This window comes from Mustela erminea, chromosome 2, assembly GCF_009829155.1.
Source record: "Mustela erminea isolate mMusErm1 chromosome 2, mMusErm1.Pri, whole genome shotgun sequence".
NCBI classification, from domain to species: domain Eukaryota; kingdom Metazoa; phylum Chordata; class Mammalia; order Carnivora; family Mustelidae; genus Mustela; species Mustela erminea.
In genome coordinates this window covers 11,461,096-11,486,486 of record NC_045615.1, presented here as the reverse complement: position 1 = coordinate 11,486,486, position 25,391 = coordinate 11,461,096, and the positions used below count along the sequence as shown (strand labels likewise).

The window sequence follows — 25,391 nt, the reverse complement described above, 5'->3', positions numbered from 1 at the left end:
CCAGATACTCTGTGTACATACTTTAGAGTTCAATACCTTAGATTTATATTAAGTCAAAAGAAATCTAACAGTTAATTATGACTTTATACTTCTCTTGGGGTAACATAATCATGAGGTAAAAGATTCATGCTTTCTCCTTTCTTGCATCATGACACATAAGACACACTTATTGTCTCACAAATTTAAACATTTGTAAATATTTATAAATAACAAAAAAATCTTTTTTTTTAAAAAGGATGCCTGGGTGGCTCAGTCAGTTAAACAGCTGCCTTTGGCTTAGGTTAGGATCCCAGGGTCCTGGAATCGAGCCCCACATCAGGCTCCCTCTCGCTCTGCAGCTCCCCTTGCTTGTGCTCTCTTGCTCTCTCTCTCTCCAATAAGTAAATATTACAAAAAGATCTATTTTTTAAAAAAAAGAGGGGCACCTGGGTGGCTCAGTGGGTTAAAGCCTCTGCCTTCCGCTCAGGTCATGATCTTCGGGTCCCGGGATCGAGGTCCACATGGGGCTCTCTGCTCACCAGGGAGCTTGCTTCCTTCTCTCTCTCTGCCTGCTTGGGATCTCTGTCTGTCAAATAAATAAATAAAATCTTTAAAAAAATAAAAAATAAAATTAAAAGAAGAAATGCTGAAAAAAATTTTCTACTAGTAATCAAATAATTATAACACCTCCGGGATTCAGGACTTTCAAGAACTTTTTTTGTTCTTAAAAATCTATCCTTCATGTTTAAAACAATTTCCTTTTTATATCTGTTTAATTTTATGTGCTATGCATCTTGATGGTCAATAGATTTTGGGCTCTTCCTAACTGCACAGGCTCTACTTGTTTTTGTTTTTTTGTTTTTTTTAATCTTTATTTTTTTATAAACACACACTTCACAGCACTCACCATAGCACATACCCTCCCCAATGTTCATGACCCCACCCCCCCAGCTGGGCCCCCCTCCCCCCAACAACCCTAAGTTTGTTTTGTGAGATTAAGAGTCACTTATGGTTTGTCTCCCTCCCGATCCCATCTTGTTTCATTTATTCTTCTCCTACAGCCCTAACCTCCCTAGTTGCATCTCCACTTCCTCAAATCAGGGAGATCATATGATAGTTGTCTTTCTCTGATTGACTTATTTCACTAGGCGTGATATCCTCTAGTTCCATCCATGTCGTCACAAATGGCAAGATTTCATTTCTTTTGATGGCTGCATAGTATTCCATTATATATGTATATACCATTTCTTCTTTATCCATTCATCTGTTGATGGACATCTAGGTTCTTTCCATAGTTTGGCTATTGTGGACATTGCTGCTATAAACATTCCGGTGCACGTGCCCCTTCGGATCACTACGTTTGTATCTTTAGGGTGAATACCCAGTAGTGCTATTGCTGGGTCATAGGGTAGTTCTATTTTCAACATTTTGAGGAACCTCCATGTTGTTTTCCAGAGTGGTTGCACCAGCTTGCATTCCCACCAACAGTGTAGGAGGGTTCCCCTTTCTCCACATCCTCGCCAGCATCATTTCCTGACTTGCTGATTTTAGCCATTCTGACCGGTGTGAGGTGATATCTCATTGTGGTTTTGATTTGTATTTCCCTGATGCCGAGTGATATGGAGCACTTTTTCATGTGTCTGTTGGCCATCTGGATGTCTTCTTTGCAGAAGTGTCCGTTCATGTCCTCTGCGCATTTCTTGATTGGATTATTTGTTCTTTGGGTGTTGAGTTTGCTAAGTTCTTTAAAGATTTTGGACACTAGTCCTTTATCTGATATGTCATTTGCAAATATATTCTCCCATTCTGTCAGTTGTCTTTTGGTTTTGTTAACAGTTTCCTTTGCTGTGCAAAAGCTTTTGATCTTGGTGAAATCCCAATAGTTCATTTTTGCCCTTGCTTCCCTTGCCTTTGGCGATGTTCCTAGGAAGATGTTGCTGTGGCTGAGGTCGAAGAGGTTGCTGCCTGTGTTCTCCTCAAGGATTTTGATGGATTCCTTTCGCACATTGAGGTTCTTCATCCATTTTGAGTCTATTTTCGTGTGTGGTGTAAGGAAATGGTCCAATTTCATTTTTCTGCATGTGGCTTTCCAATTTTCCCAACACCACTTATTGAAGAGGCTGTCTTTTTTCCATTGGACATTCTTTCCTGCTTTGTCAAAGATTAGTTGACCATAGAGTTGAGGGTCTATTTCTGGGCTCTCTACTATGTTCCATTGATCTATGAGTCTGTTTTTGTGCCAGTACCATGCTGTCTTGATGATGACAGCTTTGTAATAGAGCTTGAAGTCCAGAATTGTGAAGCCACCCACTTTGGCTTTCTTTTTCAATATTCCTTTGGCTATTTGAGGTCTTTTCTGGTTCCATATAAATTTTAGGATTATTTGTTCCATTTCTTTGAAAAAAATGGGTTGGATTTTGATAGGGTTTGCATTAAATGCGTAGATTGCTTTAGGTAGCATAGACATTTTCACAATATTTATTCTTCCAATCCAGGAGCATGGAACATTGTTCCATTTCTTTGTGTCTTCCTCAATTTCTTTCATGAGTACTTTATAGTTTTGTGAGTATAGATTCTTAGCCTCTTTGGTGAGGTTTATTCCTAGGTATGGGGTTTGGGGTGCAATTGTAAATGGGATCGACTCCTTAATTTCTCTTTCTTCTGTCTTGTTGTTGGTGTAGAGAAATGGGACTGATTTCTGTGCATTGATTTTATATCCTGACACTTTACTAAATTCCTGTACAAGTTCTAACAGTTTTGGAGTGGAGTCTTTTGGGTTTTCCACATATAGTATCATATCATCGGCGAAGAGTGATAGTTTGACTTCTTCTCTGTCAATTTGGATGCCTTTAATTTCCTTTTGTTGTCTGATTGCTGAGGCTAGAACCTCTAGTACTATGTTGAATAGCAGTGGTGATAATGGACACCCCTGCCGTGTTCCTGACCTTAGCGGAAAAGCTTTCAGTTTTTCTCCATTGAGAATGATATTTGCAGTGGGTTTTTCATAGATGGCTTTGATGATATTGAGGTATGTGCCCTCTATCCCTACACTTTGAAGAGTTTTGATCAGGAAAGGATGCTGTACTTTGTCAAATGCTTTTTCAGCATCTATTGAGAGTATCATATGGTTCTTGTTCTTTCTTTTATTAATGTGTTGTATTACATTGATTGGTTTGTGGATGTTGAACCAACCTTGCAGTCCTGGAATAAATCCCACTTGGTCGTGGTGATTAATTCTTTTAATGTACTGTTGAATCCTATTGGCTAGTATTTTGTTGAGAATTTTCACATCTGTGTTCATTAAGGATATTGGTCTGTAATTCTCTTTTTTGATGGGATCCTTGTCTGGTTTTGGGATCAAGGAGATGCTGGCCTCATAAAATGAGTTTGGAAGTTTTCCTTCCATTTCTACTTTTTGGAACAGTTTCAGGAGAATAGGAATTAGTTCTTCTTTAAATATTTGGTAGACTTCCCCTGGGAAGCCGTCTGACCCTCGGCTTTTGTTTGTTTGGAGATTTTTTATGGCTGTTTCAATCTCCTTACTGGTTATGGGCCTGTTCCAGTTTTCTATTTCTTCCTGTTTCAGTTGCGGTAGTTTATATGTCTCTAGGAATGCATCCATTTCTTCCAGATTGTCAAATTTTTTGTGTAGAGTTCCTCATAGTATGTTCTTATAATTGAATTTCTTTGGTGTTATTTGTGTTCTCTCCTCTTTCATTCATGATTTTATTTATTGGGTCCTTTCTCTTTTCTTTTTGACAGGTGTGGCCAGGGGTTTATCAATCTTATTCATTCTTTGAAAGAACCAGCTCCTAGTTTCGTTGATTTGTTCTATTGGTTTTTTTTTGGTTTCTATTTCATTGATTTCTACTCTGATCTTTATTATTTCCCTTCTCCTGCTGGGTTTAGGGTTTCTTTCTTGTTCTTTCTCCAGCTCCTTTAGGTGTATGGTTAGGTTGTGTATTTGAGACCTTTCTTGTTTCTTGAGAAAGGCTTGTACCGCTATGTATTTTCCTCTCAGGACTGCCTTTGCTGTGTCCCACAGATTTTGAACCGTTGTGCTTTCATTATGATTTTTTTCCATGAATTTTTTCAATTCTTTTTTAATTTCCTAGTTGACCCATTCATTCTTTAGAAGGATGCTGTTTAGTCTCCATGTATTTGTGTTCTTTCCAAATTTCCTCTTGTGATTGAGTTCTAGCTTCAGAACATTGTGGTCTGAAAATATGCAGGGAATGATCCCAATCTTTTAATACTGGTTGAGACCTGATTTGTGACCTAGGATGTGATCTATTCTGGAGAATGTCCCATGTGCACTAGAGAAGAATGTGTATTCTGTTGCTTTGGGATGAAATGTTCTGAATATATCTGTGATGTCCATCTGGTCCAGTGTGTCATTTAAGGCCTTTATTTCCTTGTTGATCTTTTGCTTGGATCATCTGTACATTTCAGTGAGGGGAGTGTTAAAGTCCCCTACTATTATTGTATTATTGTTTATGTGTTTCTTTGATATTGTTCTTAATTGGTTTATATAGTTGGCTGCTCCCACGTTAGGGGCATAGATATTTAAAATTGTTAGATCTTCTTGTTGGACAGACCCTTTGAGTATGATATAGTGTCCTTCCTCATCTCTTATGATAGTCTTTGGCTTAAAATCTAATTGATCTGATATAAGGATTGCCACCCCAGCTTTCTTCTGATGTCCATTAGCATGGTAAATTGTTTTCCACCCCCTCACTCTCAATCTGGAGGTGTCTTTGGTTCTAAAATGAGTTTCTTGTAGGCAACATATTGATGGGTTTTGTTTTTTTATCCATTCTGATACCCTGTGTCTTTTGATTGGTGCATTTAGCCCATTAACATTCAGAGTAACTATTGAGAGATATGAATTTAGTGCCATTGTATTGCCTGTAAGGTGACTGTTACTGTATATTGTCTCTGTTCCTTTCTGATCTACTACTTTTAGGGTCTCTCTTTGCTTAGAAGACCCCTTTCAATATTTCCTGTAGAGTTGGTTTGGTGTTTGCAAATTCTTTCAGTTTTTGTTTGTCCTAGAAGCTTTTTATTTCTCCTTCTATTTTCAATGATAGCTTAGCTGGATATAGTATTCTTGGCTGCATGTTTTTCTCATTTAGTGCTCTGAATATATCATGCCAGTTCTTTCTGGCCTGCCAGGACTCTGTGGATAAGTCCGCTGCCAATCTAATATTTTTACCATTGTGTGTTACAGACTTCTTTTCCCGGGCTTCTTTCAGGAATTTCTCTTTGTCGCTAAGACTTGTAAATTTTACTATTAGGTGATGGGGTGTGGACCTATTCCCTTTGATTTTGAGGGGAGTCCTCTGTACCTCCTGGATTTTGATGCTTGTTCCCTTTGTCATATTAGGGAAATTCTTTACAATAATTCTCTCCAATATACCTTCTGCTTCCCTCTCTCTTCTTCTTCTTCTAGAATCCCAATTATTCTAATGTTGTGACGTCTTAGTGTCACTTACCTCTCGAATTCTCCCCTCATAGTTCAGTAGCTGTTTGTCCCTCTTTTGCTCAGCTTCTTTATTCTCTGTCATTTGGTCTTCTATATCACTAATTCTTTTTCTGCTTCATTTATCCTAGCGGTAAGAGCCTCCATTTTTGATTGCACCTCATTAATAGCTTTTTTTTATTTCTACTTGGTTAGATTTTAGTTCTTTTATTTCTCCAGAAAGGGCTTTTATCTCTCCAGAGAGGGTTTCTCTAACATTTTCCATGCCTTTTTCGAGCCCAGCCAGAACATTGAGAATCGTCATTCTGAACTCTAGATCTGACATATTACCAATGTCTGTATTGATTAGGTCCCTAGCCTTCGGTACTGCCTCTTGTTCTTTATTTTGTGGTGCATTTTTCTGCCTTGTCATTTTGTCCAGATAAGAGCATATGAAGGAGCAAATAAAATACTGAAAGGGTGGCAAAGACCCCAGGAAAATGCTCTTTAACCAAATCAAAAGAGACCCCAAATTGTGGGAGGGAGAAAAGAGATAAAAAGAAGTTCAGAAAAAAAAAAATTAAAAAAAGAAAACAAATAAATTATATATATATATATATATATATGGTAAACTAGTAAAAAAACGTTAAAAGAGAAAAGGGTAAAAGTTAAAAAAATTTAGCAGTAGAAAAAAAATTAAATTAAAAAAAATTAAATTAACAGCAAGACTAAAGAGTCATGGGGAGAAAGCCATGAGTTTCGTGCTTTGCTTTCTCCTCCACTGGAATTCTGCTGCTCTCCTTGGTAGGTGAACTTTGTCTTGGCTGGATTTCTTGTTGATCTTCTGGGGGAGTGGCCTGTTGTAGTGATTCTCAACTGTCTTTGCCTGATGTGGAATTGCACCACCCTTATCAGGGGCCGAGCTAAGTAATCTGCTCAGATTTGCTTTGGGGAGATTTTGTCTCCTGAAAGCTTTCTGTAGAGTTCTGGAGGATGGGAATGAAAAGGGCAGCCTCCCAATCTCTGGCCCGGAGGAGCCGAGACCCTGGGGCCCCACTCCTCAGTGCACCCTTAGAGAACAGCACCTAATTACTCCCGTCTCCATGGTCTCTGGCCGTGCTCAGAACTCACCCAGCCTGCGACCGGTTCAAGGTAACCCTGAGCTGAGAGCTAACTTCTTGGCTCTGTCTCTGTAGCCGGCTTCCCTGGTCTAATACCTGTGAGCTCTGTGACACTCAGACACCCCCAATACTTTTGTGACCCTATGGGACTTAGGGCCATGCTGGCCCCGCGTGAGCTTCACCCCGGTTTAGCCTCTGGAGCGATGTCCCTCAGCAGAACAGACTTTTAAAAGTCCTGATTTAGTGCTCTGTTGCTCCACCTTTTGCTGGGAGCCGGCCCCTCCCCCTGCGGTTTATCTTCCTGTCGCTTGGGATTCACTTCTCCACTGGTCCTACCTTTCAGAAAGTGGTTGATTTTCTGTTTCTAGAATTGCTGTTCTTCTCTTCAATCTCCCGTTGATTTTCTAGGCGTTTGCAATGGTTTGATAAGCTATCTAGCTGATCTCCTGCTACCTGATGTAGTCTCAGCCTGCTACTTCTCTGCCATCTTCTCCCTAGAAACCAGCTCTACTTGTTTTATTAGCACTGTTGATCGAACTTTTACTCAAAATTACACTATCTAATCAAAATTAAATGCCTTTCATTTTCAAGGCCCAGCTCTAAGTTCTGACTCCTCTCTATTTCTTCACCATAAGAAAATCTCAGTTCATTTTTAGCTCTATGATATAATGGGAAGAGATGTTTCCCAGTCTGGGATTCCTTAGGCTAGTGGCTTCCAGCATTGCTGCACATCTGAATTATCTGAGGAGCTTTTATAAATATTGGTGCTTTGTTGCATGCCCTATTATCTAGGTTAAAATCAGGTATGAATTTCTTTTTTAAAGATGATTTCAATGTGCATAGGATTCATTCATTGGCTTATGGATCATGGACTTCATTTTTGAATAGTTTTGGTTTCTTTTTTCTATCTTATTCAAGTAAGATAAATGTCTATGAGAAAATGAGTAGAAAAACAAAGATGAAAATTGTGCACAAGTAATCAAGAAAATGTATATTGAAACCACAAATGATTTTACACTATCCTAACCAATGAGGTATTGTGTTTATTTATTTTTTAATATTGGCAAAAAAGAATATCCTTTTTATCTTTACAGAGGACCAAGAATCAGAATGCCTTTGTACTTTTTAAGAGAAATACAAGAAAATTAAAAAATAATAAAGAAATGTCTTTAAAATTTGGGGAAAAAATTCCGGCTAAAATTTTGTACCAAATGTAGATGTTAATTAAGTGAGAGGATGTTTTAAAAAAATGTGAACAAGCAAACTGTCAAAAGCTTCTTATCTTTATGCACCATTTCTCAAGAAATTACTAAAGTATATGTTCCAGTAAAGTAAAGAAATAAGCTAAGAGTGAAATAAGTCAAGCAGAGAGAGTCAATTATCATATGGTTTCACTTACTTGTGGAGTATAAGGAATAACATAGAGGACATGGGGTGAAGAAGAGTAGAAATAACTTGGGGGAAATCAGAGAGGGAGACAAACCATGAGAGACTGTGGACTCTGAGAAACAAACTGAGGCTTTTGGGGGGGGAGCCAAAGTTTGTGGTGGGTATTAAAGAGGGCACATATTGCATGGAGCACTGGGTGTGGTGCATAAACCACACCAATGGATTTTGGTACACACACACACACACACACACACAAATTAAATTAAATTAAATTTTTAAAAGGGCAATTGGGTTAGAAATATAAAAGCAAATATCAAGGAAACAGGGCAAATATACAATAAATTTAAAAACAAAAAAAAAAGAAGCTAAGAAAGAAAAATGTAGGGGGTCCATGAAAGGAGATCCCACAGAAGAGAGGTGGCAGCAATCCTCAATATAATGATTATGGAAGATCATAAGATCACTGCTATGCTCCAAGATAAAGCTAATGAAATATGCCTGGCTGGTAAATCCTCAAAGAATCCCCTAAATCAGTTGAAGTGATTATTTCTTGTGACATCCATTTTTTTTTTTTTTATTCCTATAGATGTTTAGGGCAAGGTGCTGCTGTTAGGTCAGGCTCATATATTAGTTTTTGTGTGTGACATTATCTACTAGGTAGAGTTTAGCTCAGAGTTCTTTTAATCCCTATCATGTAATATTTCAGTGGTGTTGATTTACATACCTGTCAGCCTAGTAACAAAATCTGTAGCCAGATAATGGAATGCTTTGGATGTAATGTCACGTGAAGATCATGAGACAACTTGATAGGATGGGAAAAATGATTCCTAGAATTGGACCAGTGGTTCAAATTCTAAATGTGCTATATATTAGCACCTTATGTAACCCTCTATGAGCTTTAATTCCCTATTTTGCAAATGATGAACTATTACCCACTTTCAATGATATATGGATTAAATGATATCTATGAATCTGTACCATATCTGGTAACAAGAAGTACCCATCAATTTATAAGATCTTATTTCTTCTGCTCTGCTAGGTGATAATCTTGATATGTCTTCTTCATATTGCTGTACACACAGTTTTAAATACTTAGTAAAGGAATGAAAAAAATAGATCTTATATAAACAAAACATATTGGTATTATGATGAATGCTAAATTAGGCATTTACAGGGGACTTCTGGAATGGGGAAGCGATATTCTCTACAAATTCACTGCTCCAAAAAAAAGCAGAAAATATATTGGGAAAATGGTCAAAATGAACCTTCAGAGGCTCTGAAAAGCTTGCAACACACTGAGAAATGTGTATTTAAGTGAAACTGATAGGTTTCTCTAAAAACAGAGGACATTTAAATATGGCTCCACTCTTGAGCTTTTGATAGCCTTAAAAACCAATAGCCTCTCAACCACAGAAGCCCTGCAATCCAGCAGCCTAGCAGGTATCAAAGACCGGCTTCTCAGAAAGTCCATCTCCAAAGCTGTTACTTTTACCTGGGCTGCTCCCTAGAGGAACCCCACTCAGAGGGGAAGTCTGTCATCATCAGACTTTGATTGGAAACTCCCTTAGCGGGGAAATCCTACCCGAGGGCATTTGTTTAAAATGATCACAAGAAACTGTTGAACACTCCAGCTGCTTAAGGCTATGATACCAGTCGGGCAAACAAGATCTTGAGCAAAAATCTTAAAAGAAGATCTGAGGAATGAGAAGCTCATAGGCAGCTTTCAAATGTTCTGATATCCTCTTGTAGATCTAGAGAATACACACAAGTGTAAGGCTGTGTGATGCCCAGGAAAGACCTGGGAGGACCCCAACTTCTCACCTCTGGCGGACTGCAAACCCTGTGCAAGCAAAGAAGTGAAGGTAAAGGTGTGAATGTTAAAGGCATGCCCCCAAAACATGAAGTCCCTGGCAAAGGGGGGAAGACTTATTGGTTCAAAGCATTAAGGAAATCTGATCAATAACTAGTTCACTAGTTGACCACTAAGATCATTGAATGGACACCTCCGTGACTGCACACTGTGGAGAAATTTATTAGTTCAGGTAAGTAACTAAATAATAAACAACAACAGTAAGAAACACCAGCAACAACCAACTTTGAGAGACAGGTGGGAGGTCTGGTTTCCAGAGTTGCCACATTGTATCATCTAACATATCTAATGTTTTTCACAACAACAAAAAATATGTGACATGCAGGAAAACACGGCCAGTACATGGAGGAAAAATTCAACAGAAACAGCCTGAAGGATTCAGATGTTGGACTTACCAAATCAGATATTTACAAAATCATTAGAGATAATCTAGATCAAGGAATCTGAGACTTAATGAGATTAATGACTTACATAATGGCCAACATCAGTGTTCAAAGGAGACTATGAATTTGGATTTTAACTCGGACTATTTCGCAGAATGATTGCGTTCAATTTTAAGCATCTCTGTGTATACAAATATAAAAATATATATGTTCCTTTTTTAAAAAACTAATAATGAAACACATGGAATTATTTGAAAATATTTTAAATAGTCCTTATTTTTTAATCTCTCTTTCTTTTAACAGGCCCTCCTGTTAATGTCACATGCAACATATTTATAAACAGCTTTGGTTCTATCGCTGAGACAACCATGGTAGGCATGTTTACTTTGTAACAAGTTTCACACTGGAGTGATTTGTGATTATGTTAATGACAAATTTTCTGTTAGTGTTATGTAATTTAAAGCCAAAATTAATATAATGAGATTTTTAAAAATAAAATTACTGGTATAATTAAGTTGCAATCAACTGCAGGTAATAACGTTTCATTTGGAGACTGTATATTAGAGACTAAATGTAAGTGAAAACAAGATTGATTTTTCCCATTTTGGTAATTAAATATTAAGTCTCAAATTAAAACTAAAGTTTTACCATTTAAATTATTTCTTTTCAATGCTCTTTAATAACCAAACAGAAACATAGGAGCAAATAGTTTCATGTTCAATTATTCTGTATGCTTATAATGTATTTACAGTATTATTTTAAGTATTTTATTTGATTACTTTTCCAAATAAATATAGTATTTGCTGAAATAACGTAAATATTTTGTGAATAGTGTGGTACATGCTTTACTTTATTGAAACTCATTAACAGAGACTTCATTAGTATGTAATCAAGAACATTTTATATAATGAAGTTATTAAAGCCAAAAAATCATCATTACAGACCAAATTTATTCTGATTTGGATTTTATAACATTCTCTAAAGATCATGCTTTGCACTGCAGCTTTTCTTGTGCATTTCAGCTGAAATAAAATGCAGAGATAGACTCATGATTCTCTCAATATCTGTAAAATTGTCTAGCAGGCAAGTTTTTTTAATTGAAACTATGTATGGTGGTTTTTAAGTTACCTAGAATTATACTCCACTCCTAAATTTAGCAAGTATAATTTGCATTAATTTTCAAAGTTGATTTTAGCTAAAATAGAATGTGAAATACTTAAAGATTTATTAGCTTCCAAAACCATTATTAAGCATCGATTTATGCTCATTGTGCATATCTCAGAATGACTTGATAGCAAATTTTCTAAGGAAAAATAATCTAATATGTAAATTATTATGGGTGGACATAAAGGTGTGTGTATGTATACAAGTGCATGCATGTGTCTGTGTAAAGAATCTATCTTAACAGGAAGAGAATTTACTGAAGTGTCTTTTTTAAAAATTTCTCTTTTCCTCATGTGTGCAATATTTAGTCATTTAGAAGCATCTCTGTGGTTTTATCAAACAATATAATATAACTACAATAAAAGTATCAGTGAAGAAGAACTGAATTTACATTTTTGGGCATTATATAGAATTATCTTAACTACAGTGTATACATTAACATGAATGTGTGTTTGTTTGTGTAAACAGAGAAAATGCATACCATTTGCTTGCTTAACCACAGTGGTGTTCCGATGCAATTCTGACTCTAAAATGACTATAATCTTGTTTAAGGCTTTGACATATTCTGGATTCTCACTGAGTATTTGGTTTGATTTTTATCCTGCATTTCTATTATTGGGGAGAAAAATTTTCATCTACCCTTCAAGATTCTTTTAGCTGGTTTAAGAATTAAATTGACATGAGACAGCTAACAGAGGGGAATCCAATTTAATAGCATACATAAACACAAGAGATTCCAAAGACAGGCAAAATGTGGTATATATGCCATTCTGAACTAGGGAGAAAGAGATAGGAGTCTGAGACTGCAAATGGAAGGAAAGCAATTCACAGGAAGGTGAAAAAGAATAAATGTTTTGTGAACAATTGTTTGCTGGACCATTCAGAAACAATTGACCATTGAGAGGACTTTGGCCTTGCCAGGTTCCTACCTATTTACCAGGCCTAGTTCATATTATACCTATGGTTATCTACGGTGCTAGCTTCCTTCTTGGAACAGGTCCTCTATCTAGATTCTTTTAGCCAGTTAGCAAAAAGAAAAACGTCTTGAGTTTTTTTTTTTTTTCCTTAAAAAAAAAAACAACCTAAAATAACTCATATACCAAAGAGACACATTTTGGGGTGGAAAATTCTGCTCCTCTACTGTACATTCTTAGTCCAAATCATATTTAAAGATGAAGGAATCTCTGCTTTTTTTTTACTTAGACTTTCCAAATTGTATTTTGAGCCCTGGCAACTTGTTCATTTTAATAGCTGCTACACAAATTGTATAATCTCAAAACCCTAAAAATATGTTTATACTTTTCTCTTTTGCAAAACTGTTTCCACAAAATAGTGCCAACAGCAATAGTGGGAAAAATTTACAGCCTTACTTCTCTTTGCGGGATGGAGGAAAAGACTTGGGAGAAAAGGGAAGACATGGCCAGATTTCCTTCTCTAAAACCAGAAAGATTGTCAGGTTCTTTGAGGGTATTTTCTTTTTATAATACAATTCATCAGTCTATTACTAAATGGTTGTAGCACATGATCTAGAGGATGACTGCACCAGCTAAATTTCTTACCTGTAATAATTTTAGACTCCCTTTATAAAATAATATTACACAAAAATCTTGCAGAATATTGCAAATACAGTTTCTCAGTGACTCTTACTCGGTTTTATTTCCTTTCTCTAGCATAGAAATCCTTTTCATTCCTACATATTCTATCATAATGTGTTTTTTTTTTAAGTCATTTTTAGCATGTATCACTTTCTTCTTCAGAATCACAAGCAACATCAATGAACATTAATCAAACATCTTGGAGGTTAAGTATTATAAAATTTACTATGTTCATCTTGGTATCTTTCTTTTTAGTCTTCTAAACTTTTTAACAGGTGATATTACTTCTATTATTATAAGCAGATTCAATTCAATCAAATTCAATATCTGTAGAATTTTTAATGGTATCAGATAGAAAAGCTGCAACATGGTGTCCATACACATAGAAATGGAGAAAATTAAAACTTATTATTATATTTCTACCTTAAGATTCATATAATACTTTCCTACCACTTGATTAACTTGATGAATTTTATTCAGTTTCCACCATCTGTAGAAAACTTTGTAGCTCTGTAGCTAAACTTTGTCCATTAGTTTATTTGCTATAATATTATTTTGTTTTTATAAAAGTATTTATAGATTCTTAAAAATATTTACATATCTTTTTTTTAAGTTATTTATTTTGACAGACAAAGATCACAAGTAGGCAGAGAGGCAGGCAGAGAGAGAGGGAGAAGCAGGCTCCCTGCTGAGCGGAGAGCCCCATGTGGGACTTGATCCCAGGACCCTGAGATCATGACCTGAGCTGAAGGCAGAGGTTTTAACCCACTGAGCCACCCAGGTGCCCCCCCAAAATATTTACATATCTTATATAGTTTACTTTTTTAAAAAAAGATTATTTATTTACTTATTTGAGAGAAAGATCACACAAGTAGGCAGAGAGGCAGGCAGAGAGAGAGAGAGAGGGGAAACCAGGCTCCCTGCTGAGCAGACAGCCCAAATGCAGGGCTCTATCCCAGTATCCTGAGATCATGATCTGAGCCTAAGGCAGAGGTTTAACCCACTGAACTCCCCAGGTGCCCCTATTTTTGTTTTTATAATACAAATAGTGTAATTTAACTAAGACAATATATTAAAATTGTGAGGATGGTATTTCAAATTACCTATGTTCATTTATGGCTATCTTTGTACCTGAGATCTCATATTTAAAATGAATCTGAATAAATCTCCCAATCTACAGATCTCCACTTAACAAAGACCTTAATTGTCAAAAATATTAAGCTCCCCTCTGCTGGTCTACTTTCTCACAATTTTATCTCTCCCCATCTTAAAATTCATTTTGTTCCATTTGAGGAAATTATTTGATTCTTGAGAAGATTTCTCTAGTAGATATTCTACATGCTTACCCATTTGTTTTGAAAATTAATTCAAAATTTTAAAGTGTTTTGCATTTTATTCTTGTACCAAACTTATTTTTTAAAATATTTTTGTGTGCTTGGGGTGACTGGGTGGCTCAGTCAATAAAGTCCTATTCTTGATTTCAGCTCAGGTCATGATCTCAGGGCTCTGAGATCAAACCCCAGGCATCACCTGGCTCCCTGTTCAGCAGGAAGTCTGCTCGGGATTCTGTCTCTCCCTCTGCCCCTCTCCACTTCCCCTCAAATAAATAATAAATCTTAAAAAAAAATTATGTGTATCTTTCCAAGAACATAAATTCTAATTTATTTTTGTCTATGAAACTCACCATTTCCCACCATTTCCAAATTTATTTGTCCAATTAACTTATTATAGTTCCAACCCTTCTCACTTGAGCACAGTCTTATTATTCTTGACATATAATTATCAAATTTTTTCTTTAGATAATCTATAAATTTTAAACTTCCTTATTTATCTTATATCTGTGTCATTTGTCATATGTAATGAGACCTCTAAGGACATATTCAGCCTCCATTATTCCAAGTTCACATTCTTCTTCTTTTTTTTTAAAAAAAAAGATTTTATTTATTTATTTGACAGACAGAGATCACAAGTAGGCAGAGAGGCAGGCAGAGAGAGAGGGAGAAGCAGATTCCCTGCTGAGCAGAGAGCCCCATGTGGGACTCAATCCCAGGACCCTGAGATCATGACCTGAGCTGAAAGCAGAGGCTTAACCCACTGAGCCACCCAGGCGCCCTCAAGTTCACATTCTTGATTTCACAACAATTAGAAACCAACGTTCTTGAAAAAAAAAATAAATAAATTCAAGATGAAACTGGTTTACCACCATCAGAGTCATTCCTGTTCCCCTTTTGTAACATGGCCTTGATAAGGGACATGAGTCTGTCCTGCCATCTAAACTTGTGGTAACAAAAGGAGCTCATTCATGATTGTTTTTATTGCTTCTAGAGGGGAGCTTAAGCTCTCCCCATTAGTGTGACTCCTGCAAATCTGGTAGGAGTTGTGGAGAAGGCTAAAATGCCAGGATGAAAGCATTTGTAAGTTGGGTTTTTTAAAAAAACAAACAAACAAACTTATTTATGAATGTAGTAATTTGGGTGTGTGTAGATAGCAGTGTCTCAAACTGCATATATATTCAGGCTTACCCTCCCATCTTCAGAAAACAGATGGCTCTCCATCTTGTTACACATATGTTAGAGAGTTTGAGAACTGCTCGGCTATGTGCCTTAAGTCAATATTTACTCATTGAACCATTACTTGTCACTAGTGCCGATAGAAAGACTTATTTTTACAAAATAAAACAAAATAGATTAGATGTTTTGATGTAATCATTTTTCAGGTGTCTGTAGACAGATATATGGTGGGGTTGGGTAAGAGTATCTGAAAGTCTGCTGTGATCTCAAACTATACATTTTCTCAGTTTTTCACATAAGTGATGCGTTCATACTTTAGTTGCAATAATAATCATACATAGGTAGATGCTACTTTGAATGGTTAGATCATTATAATCTCCAAAGAAATCTAAGCCAGTATGGCATACAAAATTTATAGTGTCCATTTTCAGATTCTTAATGGAAAATCCTACACATTCTTTTTTATAAGTATATTTTTATCAAATAATATTGCTTTTATCAAATAGAGTTATTACCTGTGCAAAAGGGAATATAAGTTACATTCATGTGTCTATTATTTTAAGAAATTAAACATTAAAAATAAGTTAAAGCTGACCATGTCCTCTTGCCCCAAACACTGCCTCCCTACCTTTCCAAAGAAGCTTTGTTCCTGAACTTGATATCAAGAGATAAAATTCCATTCTACAATTATGAAAACATGAACAAAACAACCATACTGTAGTATCCACTTGTAATTTGATTTTCTGGTTCAAATTTATGGTTTTTGACATAAGCCTTTGACTTTTCCGTTCATTTTCATTTCAGGGAGTATTCCATATTGTATTTATATTGTACTTATTAATTCTACATTTGCTGGACATTTTGATGTTTTTAACGTTTTTACTCCTACAAAACTCTGGATTGAAAAATTATTGTACATTTTCTTCTAATATGCATATGCAAATATTCTATAGGGTATACACCCAGGAATGGAATTATTTGGTCCAAGGTTATATTCTCAGAAGTGAAACTGTTTGACTCAAATATTACTAAATTGTGCTCCAAAGTGGGCATTCTGTCTTAAACACCAACTATTAATTTTATTAGATTTTCTATTGTTTTACATCTCCCATAATTAATATTTACTCCCTCTGGATATAATTGTCATTATTATGTACTTCTTTAATTAATAGTGTGGTTACATGTTTTTCTTGAAAAATTTTTTTTCCTTGCCATTTTTATGTCCTTTGTGCAGAATGCCTTTTTGTCTTTTCTACATTTATACTTGTTTGCTTTTATAATGTACACACTAACCTACACTACTCACACACAGATATATTATTCTGAAGAATGCTCTGTTACATGCATTTTAAATAGCAATTTTGCTTTTTTCCCAGTGTGTTCATGATGTCTTTTGATGTATAAATTATTTTAATTTTAATTTACAAAATCTAACCTAGTTTTTACTCACTGGTTTGTGCTTTGTCTGAAGAAATCCTTCCCTCATCCAAGTACATAAAAACATTTTCTATATTTTCTCCTAAAAGCATTTTGCTTTTCCTATTTAGGTTTCAGTCCACCTGGAATTTTGTGCAGTTATATACATATATATGATATACAGTAGATATTTATTTTTTATTTCACAATTGAATAATGACTTCTACTAATTTACAATTGTACCTCTGTCATATATATTCACATATATTCATACATATCCATATGTATTGAATGAGTCTGTTTCAGAATTCTTAATTTTGTCCCAATGGTCAATGCACCAAAATTGTAGTCTTCTTTAATATAGCTTTAAACTGGAGTTGATATTTAGTAGGACAACTTTCCAAACATACAGTTTATTCTTTTTCAAAGTATTCTTGACTCTTCTTGGAAGTCTGTTTTTTCATATACATTTTAGAATTATCTTGTCAAGTTCCACAAAATAAACGTGAATTAACTATATGAAATTGTTTTGAGAGAACTGTCACCTTAAAATATTGAGTCCCCACTGAGCACTGGGCCCAACAGAGAGCTCGCAGAGCTTGATCTCACGACCCTGAGATCATTACCTGAGCTAAAATCGAATCAGACACTTAACCCCATCCATGAATATAATGTATCTCTCTTTTTACTTAAATATTAGTATTATTCAACAAAACATATAATTTCTCATAAATTCCTTGCATATGTTTTAATATTAAAAAATTCTTTATTTTTAAAACATGTATTTTAAAATAGCAAAATTTTAGTTATATTTTCTAATTATTGCTAGTATATAGGAATATGATTTTTTTGTATTGTTTTAATATTCTTTCTTGTTAGCCCTAAGACTTTCCAGTTCCCTCATGCAATCGTTTTGTCTCACAATAATAAGTTAATTTGGTCCTCTTGGTCTGTATATGCTTTCCATCTTTTACTTGTCTTGCTGTTTTAGCAAAAACAATATTGAGTGAAATTTATATTGTTCCCTGGCATTAAAGGGGATATTTCTAGCATTTCCAAAATACATAGATGTTTGTTTGAGTTTGGTATAGATATCCTTTACCAGAAAAAGGAAAAAGAATTCTCCTTTTTCAGGAGAACACAGAAATCATGAACTACAAAACAACCCCCAAAATGGGCATTAATCTTCCAATCCATGAACCAGTTTTACTCTAGAATAGAGTACAAAGAAATTGAAAGACTACTACTGGAACTACCTAGATTATCAAATTCTCAGGATATATGTCCATATTCCAAGATCTAATTGTCTAAAAATTCATAGAAACAATTGAAAAATAAAATTTAAGTTATAACATTTGCACACACATACCTCCACACATTTCTAAGCTCTGTATGCTGGGAGAGCCTAGAAACAATGACACTTGTGTAGCAATGACTATACCTAGTAACCAGATCTGGGTTTCTAATACTGTTCTTCAATAAAAAGAACCAGGGATCCTTGGAGAAACTGCTGATTCCAGGGCTGGAGCAGGGCATATACAAGATGAGTCTGGAACATCATGTGGTGGCAGGATGCGTGAAAGTACACACAACCAAAATGATGGGGATATGTGAAAAGGACACAGAATTCTGTCAACTGAATGAGCACCCAATGTCCAAAACTGGAATGATTTGAACATCGTAGATAATGTAGTATTGAACTATAACCCAAAGTGTAAAATTAATATCCATGAACCCATACTGGTATAAATAAATCACTGGTCTCCAGAAAATAAACTGAGGGTTACCAAAGGGAGGGAGATGGGGTACCGGGATGATGGGTATAAAGGAAGGCATGTGTTGTGATGAGCACTGGGTATTATATGCAATTAATGAACTGCTGAATACCTACATCAAAAACTAATGATGTACTGTATGTTGGCTAACTGAACATAATAAAAAAGTCACTGGACAAATAAATGCAGAAGGATAGATAAATGTCTTACATAGACAAATGCCTAATAATATGCAGATATGATCCCCCAAGGGGGTGTGAAATAATTCTCCCTTATCCTTAAGTATAGTCTGTGCACTGCTTTCCCAAAGAATACTGTATGGAGAAGGTAAACAGTAGTGAAGTCGGACAAGTCCTTGCTAATGAGAGTATACACGGTCCTAGGTCATAGCACACACCCTGGATATAAGGTAAGGACAGCAGCACTTTACTTCTGTGGTCCTCCTTCCCAAACCTCATGATTCCAGCCTAGTCATAAGAAAAACGTCAACCGAGAGACACTCCACAAAGCACCGGACCCATACTCGAAATTGTTAAGGCCATAAAATACAAGGAAAGTGTAAGGAAACATGACACCGAAATTTAACATAGTATCCCAGATTGGTTCTGGGACAGAAAATAGTCATTAGAACTAATAAGGAAATACTAAAAAATGTATAGATTTCAGTTAATAATAATGTATCAAATGTGTGTTCATTTGTTGTGACAAATGTACCATACTAATGAAAAATGCTAATAAGAGAGGACAGTGGGAAGGAGGTATGGAGGCCCTCTAAACAATCTTTGTAACTTTTCTGTAGATCTGAAACTATTAAGTTCTCTTTATCAAACAGAGGAAGGTTTCTTCCATTACTTGTATACTGAGTTGTTTTTTTTGTTTGTTTGTTTGTTTGGTTTTGTTTTTGTTTTTTTAGTCACAAACAGGCATTAAACTTTATCCAGTGCTATCTCAGCATTCATGGAAATTACTGGCTTTTCTCTTTCATTCTGTTAGTATTATGAGTTATATTTAAATCAATCAAATATATATTGATTTTCAAGTAGAAAATCATCTTTGTAGTTCTGGAATAAATCCCATTTGATCATAATTGATTCATCTTTTTGTTTATTGCTGGATTTAATTTTCAGGCATTTGGTTTAGGATTTTTGATGCTATATTCATTTTGGATATTGAACTATAATTTTCTTGCATTGTCAAGAGCAGTATGTGGTATCAGTATTACACTAACTTCAAAAAATTAGTTGGGAAATATTCATTCCTTAAGTATTTGGTAAAATTTACTAGTAATGCCATCTGTGCCAGTCATTCTACTTGGGAAAAGATTAAAATTATAGATTCTATTCTGGAACAGATAGAGGACTATTCACTTTTTCTACTGTATACACTTTGTAAAGGTTTTGTTTATTAAGAAGTTTTTCCATTTCTTTAAAAATTTCAAATTATTGACATAAACCTATTTACAATTCCATATCATTTCATCTGAGGGGATCTTGCTAATGGCACCATTTTCATTCCTTTCATTATTCTTTCTGCTTTAGCTCCTCTTTTTCTTAGTTTACATATGGATTTCTTTTATTCGCTAGGAATTTTTGCTGCTTTCTAAATCTATGATTGATATTAATCTTTTAAGAATAATAATACTCAATTTTTATCTCAGCATTTGTTCTTTCTGTAAAACCTATTACACTAAATATTCAGTACTTCATTTTCTCAATCAGAATTTCGATCTCTTTATATTTCTGTGCTGCACATTCCCTCAACTTAAGGATTGTGACTGATAAATTATTGGAAATCCGTAAAAATCCCCCAAAAGCTGAAATTTCATATCAATCCATTTTAGATTACTTCACAGCAAATACCTCAATGACTTACATAAAGGCAATTCATTCACACACTATGATGATGGTAAGTTTTTCTTATACTACTTTATTTGGCTTTTAAAGATGATATTTAACCCCTTATATTAATTTAACAAAGAAACTTCATTGACATTTATTATTTTATCCAGTTTAGTCTTAAGTGTTCTTCATCTTTTTAATATTCTGTTTAAATCCATCGACATTTATTTAGAATTTTTTGATTATAGGCTCCATAGAGCAGCAATCCAGTCAGCAATATTCATTATTATACCATTAACAACTGGGATAATCCTTAGCACAAAGTAGCTCTTAAATATATATTGTTGAATATATGTATACATGTATTCTGGCTAACAAAGAATATTTTTTCCAGAAAGAAAACTTTGCTACTGTGTTCTTGTCACAGTGTAAAAACTTTTTGTTATTTGTATTGTTTTGCAATATGATCTATTTTTTTTAAAAATTTTTACTTATGTATTTGAGAGAGAGAGAGCAGGAATGCACAAGTGGGGGGAGGGGCAGAGGGAGAGAGAGAAACAGACTCTGCTGAGCAAGGATCACAAAGTGGGGTTTGATCCCAGGATCCTGAGATCATGACCTGAGCCAAAGTGAGACACTTAATAGATCTCAGCCACCCAGGCACCCCCAATATGACCTATTTTTGCAGTTCTGTGTTCTGGTCACTGTTTTAAATTGGTGCCACAATCTCTAATTATATAATCAAGTTATTGTTTTCTTACTTTGCTCAAATAAACATGGCTTTTTTTATACAAAAATTTCCTTGCAAAAAAAAAATTTCCTTGCAATTTTATCTTTCCTCAAAAAGCATTTGCTTCTTCAACCGTATTGATAGAGAAATAGGTTCATTAAAATGTTAAAATTTTATATGGGGGAACCTGGGTGGCTTAAGCAATTAAGCATCTGACTCTTGATTTTGGCTTGAGTACTAATCTCAGGGTTGTGAGATCGATTGCCACAATGGGCTCTGTGCTGAACCTGAATCTCTTCCTTTCCCTCTGCCCTAATCCCTACCCAACTAGCCCACACACATGTGTGGACATGTGCTCTTTTTTTGGCTCTCTCTAAAAAAAAAAAATTGTATGGAGAGTTCTTTATGGTAAGAAATTAGAGCTCCTATTTTATAGTGCTTATGTAATTAAGAATTATGTTTACAAATCTAAGATAGCAAGTAGCAAAAATTTCAGATATTAATTAGGTTTAACCGTATTTTTAAAGTGACAGTTAGAAAGAAATGTGTGTAATTTGAAGGAAAGTCCATTTTTTTCCGTCTTTCTGTAAACTGCCAAAAATGAGTCATTGGTCCTTTGTAATCTATTGTCAATGACCTAAGTACTTGTAAAGGTTCATTTAATGAGTGTCTTATTAGTATTCAATGACTATTCCTATGTAATTCATATTTTTAGATTTAATAATATGAAGGTAAGATATGATTAGATGGATGCTATTTCATTTCCTTTTAGGAAACCCTGCTACTCATTTAACATTAAGGTTATGTCTGTTAACATCTTATCCTCACTGTCTTATTTTTCGTACTTTGAGTAATGGGTAAAGCCTAACCAAATACAGCAACAGCATTGGTCTGAAAGATTTTTAATTTCAAGCATGAGTAACCAGTGAGTGGCAGCATGAATGTGTTCCGAACTATCATTTATAAGCATGAATAAGAAATAGAGCATATTTATGGGAAAGATTGCAGAAAGATAGGCATGCATGAAGGTTACACATCCTGGTGACCCCATCAGAAATACAAATAAATCTCTGCCTTGTGCAGTCATTCACAGGAGCATTCTTATATTCACTGTGTCTCAGAAAGAGAGTTTGCAGATCCTGCTCACACAGGTAAAGTTTCTTATAAAGAATCCCACAAAGAATACAATTGCCTAATTATGCTGCAACATTGTTAAAATGAATATGATATTTAAAAGCATATTTCCAATTCTAAGAGGGGAAATTGCCAAAGACAAATGAATAACAACAGGAAAGAAAGCTTTATGTGGTGAAGGGAATTGCCAAGTACACAATTTTGCAATTTCTCTCTTTTATTGGACCCACGTATTTTTATAGACTTTTGTAGAATTTCCTGTTACTCTGGCTATGCAGATTGAAAGGTTAATTGTATTTTGTTTATACATTTAAAATATTTGGGTTAAGAAAAAAATGAGGAAGATTATAGGGGTAAATGTAGTGTCAATTTAACTCTCGTCTCTGCTTACTAAAGCTAATTTATAATGGAAAGTGACTATTATCTGCACATGGTCCTCTCTAGAGGGAGATGTTGTACAGAATTCACTGTTACCAGATCAATTATGCCCTTGTTGGCCACCTAACATGGCATAGAAAAGACCTGATTCTCATGAACAGCTCATAGCAATGGTATTCATCTTCAAGGTATTTTTTATCAGGCACCTTTTTCTAAGAGAATTTGATTTTCTAAAAGAATACTCTACAAAATGTCATTTCAACCTCTCAAGATAAAATGGGCAGCAAGATAGGGAATTGTGTTCTCTAAGATGATTGGCACTAGTCATAATTTGTTACTTAGTCATGAATTTAGCATGTCAATTAATGTTAAGTACTTGGCAATCAATTTAAATTGCAAATAGCTCTTCAGCTGTGATGCTGAATCTCTGACAGATGAATGAGTTAAAGTTAGCACTGACACTCTCTAGACCAGTTAGATGATACATTTCCATGGCGGTGATGAAACTAGCAGCCTATCTACAAAACAAGCCAACTAACTATGCTTCACATGGGCTCAAAAAAGCCAGACAACAGGGACTTGGGGGTGTGCCACATGTGCCCTGTCAAATAGAACAGATGCAGGCATAGAGTTAAGCTGTTCATGTTGTTTAGGGAGTCAGTTAGAAAATGGGAAATTCCTACATAACAACGACATGTGTGTGTGTATGTTTGTGTATCAAATGAGTTTAGACTTCAAGATTTGGTTTTTAAAATGTAAGGAAAGTAATTTTGTTCTCAATCTCATCAAAACTTGATCACAAACTATTTATCCTATGGGAGAGCATAAAGGTTATATATATTTATTATGAAAAAAATATATATATATAAACTATGATCTGCACCATCTTTTAAAAATTCTCCATAGTAGTTTCTTGGAATATGACCAACACTCCAGAGACTAGTTAAAGCGTAAGACAAGTAATCCTTTCATAAGGTTATATTAAGATGTTTATAATTAACAAAAATGAGTTTATAACATTTATCAACATGAAGTAGACAAAATGCAAAAATTCACAGATGAGTCCTGGGCAACCCTTTCTCTGAAACCCATTCAATTCATTTGTAGATGATCGTGAAGCTTCTTTTTCCCCTTAGGGTAAATTTGGGAGTGCTTTGTCCTCCATTAAGTCTTCCAGCCCTACCAGCACACTTCTTTCCATAGAGTTTTTGGAATTAGTGAAGAATTCCTCTCTACTTTCCCCTTTCTGAACTCTCAACTCCCTCTCTCTCTCCCCTGGTGTTGCCTCCATCCCTTAATGGTGCTGGGAGGTGAAGGTGAAGTGTCAATTCCAGACTTCCAGGAAGCCGCTGGCCTGGTACATGACTCCCCCAGAGGTAGTAAGAGAGCTGTGATCGCTCTCTGAGCTAATGGGATGAAATTTAACCCCCTTCTTTGGTGGAAGTAATTTTGTTTGCTTTAGGTTATTCTTTCACCAATTTTCTCTTTTCTAAAATCATTTCTTATCCATAACAGGTCTTCCTGTGGTTTCTGCTCACTCAGTCTTTTGACAAACCATTTAATTCTAATATATCCTGTATTATATGTGTGTTATGTACACATCCCAAGAAACACATTCCATAATACGCATGTGTATTGTGTATACATTCCCAGAAATATCCCAAGAAATGGTTAAAAATTCTGATTCGAAGTATATTTTACTCTTTATCATATTTTAACTCGCTGTAAAGATAATTGCTATTCCTCAGCCATGTGCTATAAAATTAAATATGATTAATCAAAATTTGACAGCTGATCCAAAAAGAATTGAATAAGCTCTGCTTCACTTTTCTTTTTCTTTAGTTCTCTGTAAGGCAGTGTTTCTCAGACATTTGTTTCCCCATTATGCCTCCCTAATGAGCCTTTTTAGACATCATTTTCCCTAATCGCCCTCCCTATGAAATTTTAATACTTCTGATATACCATTTATCTGTTTATATGCTCTGTGTTTATCTCTGAATTATATGTAAAAGGAGTAACATTCTTTCTCATTTACCAAGAACCAAGTTTTACTCCCTTGGGAAGAATATTGTTGTTGTTGAGAATGTATACTCCAAAGTGCATATTTATAGAGGTACTCATGAGTCCAATTGCCCAAGGCTAGTATTTTATCCTCATTGTTTGGTAGCATACAGAACAGCAGGAGAAAATGGGACAAAAGCACTGTGCATTCTGAGGGGGAAGAGATACATTCTATGCTCCTAGCTATTTGCTAAGCTAGTAATGCATATGGACTGGAAGCCATGCTACATTCTCTGTCTTACTAATTTTAACTTCTTTTTTTTTAGATGTTATTTTTCAAACTTTATATGTGTGCCTGCACACACACACATATATATATATATATATATATATATATACACATACACCCCCTTAGACTAATAATTATTATATTCAGATTTGTTTCAGATGTTTTTTTCCATGTCTGACACAGGGCCAGATTTGCTTCCTTTTTTACTTCTGTGATAATATTTATGTTTTATGTTTTGTTTTTAGTCATATAACCACTGTTGTATCACATCTTTCACTATTTAATAAAATTGTTCTCAAAATATTTCCCATGTAGTTTATTCCTCAAGCCCTGTTCCAGTGGCAACAAATCTTTGTGA

At 35.1% G+C, this 25,391-nt stretch overlaps 1 protein-coding gene across 2 annotated transcripts in view; it reads left to right on the top strand.

Moving 5' to 3' along the window:
• The window catches only part of GLRA3 (glycine receptor alpha 3), a 195,591-nt gene that overhangs the window by 58,583 nt on the left and 111,617 nt on the right, over positions 1-25,391 (top strand). For both annotated transcript variants that reach the window (XM_032332238.1, XM_032332237.1), the window contains exon 3: positions 10,507-10,574. In XM_032332238.1, the coding sequence (XP_032188129.1) occupies positions 10,507-10,574 (68 nt within the window). The remainder of the gene's footprint in view (positions 1-10,506; positions 10,575-25,391) is intronic.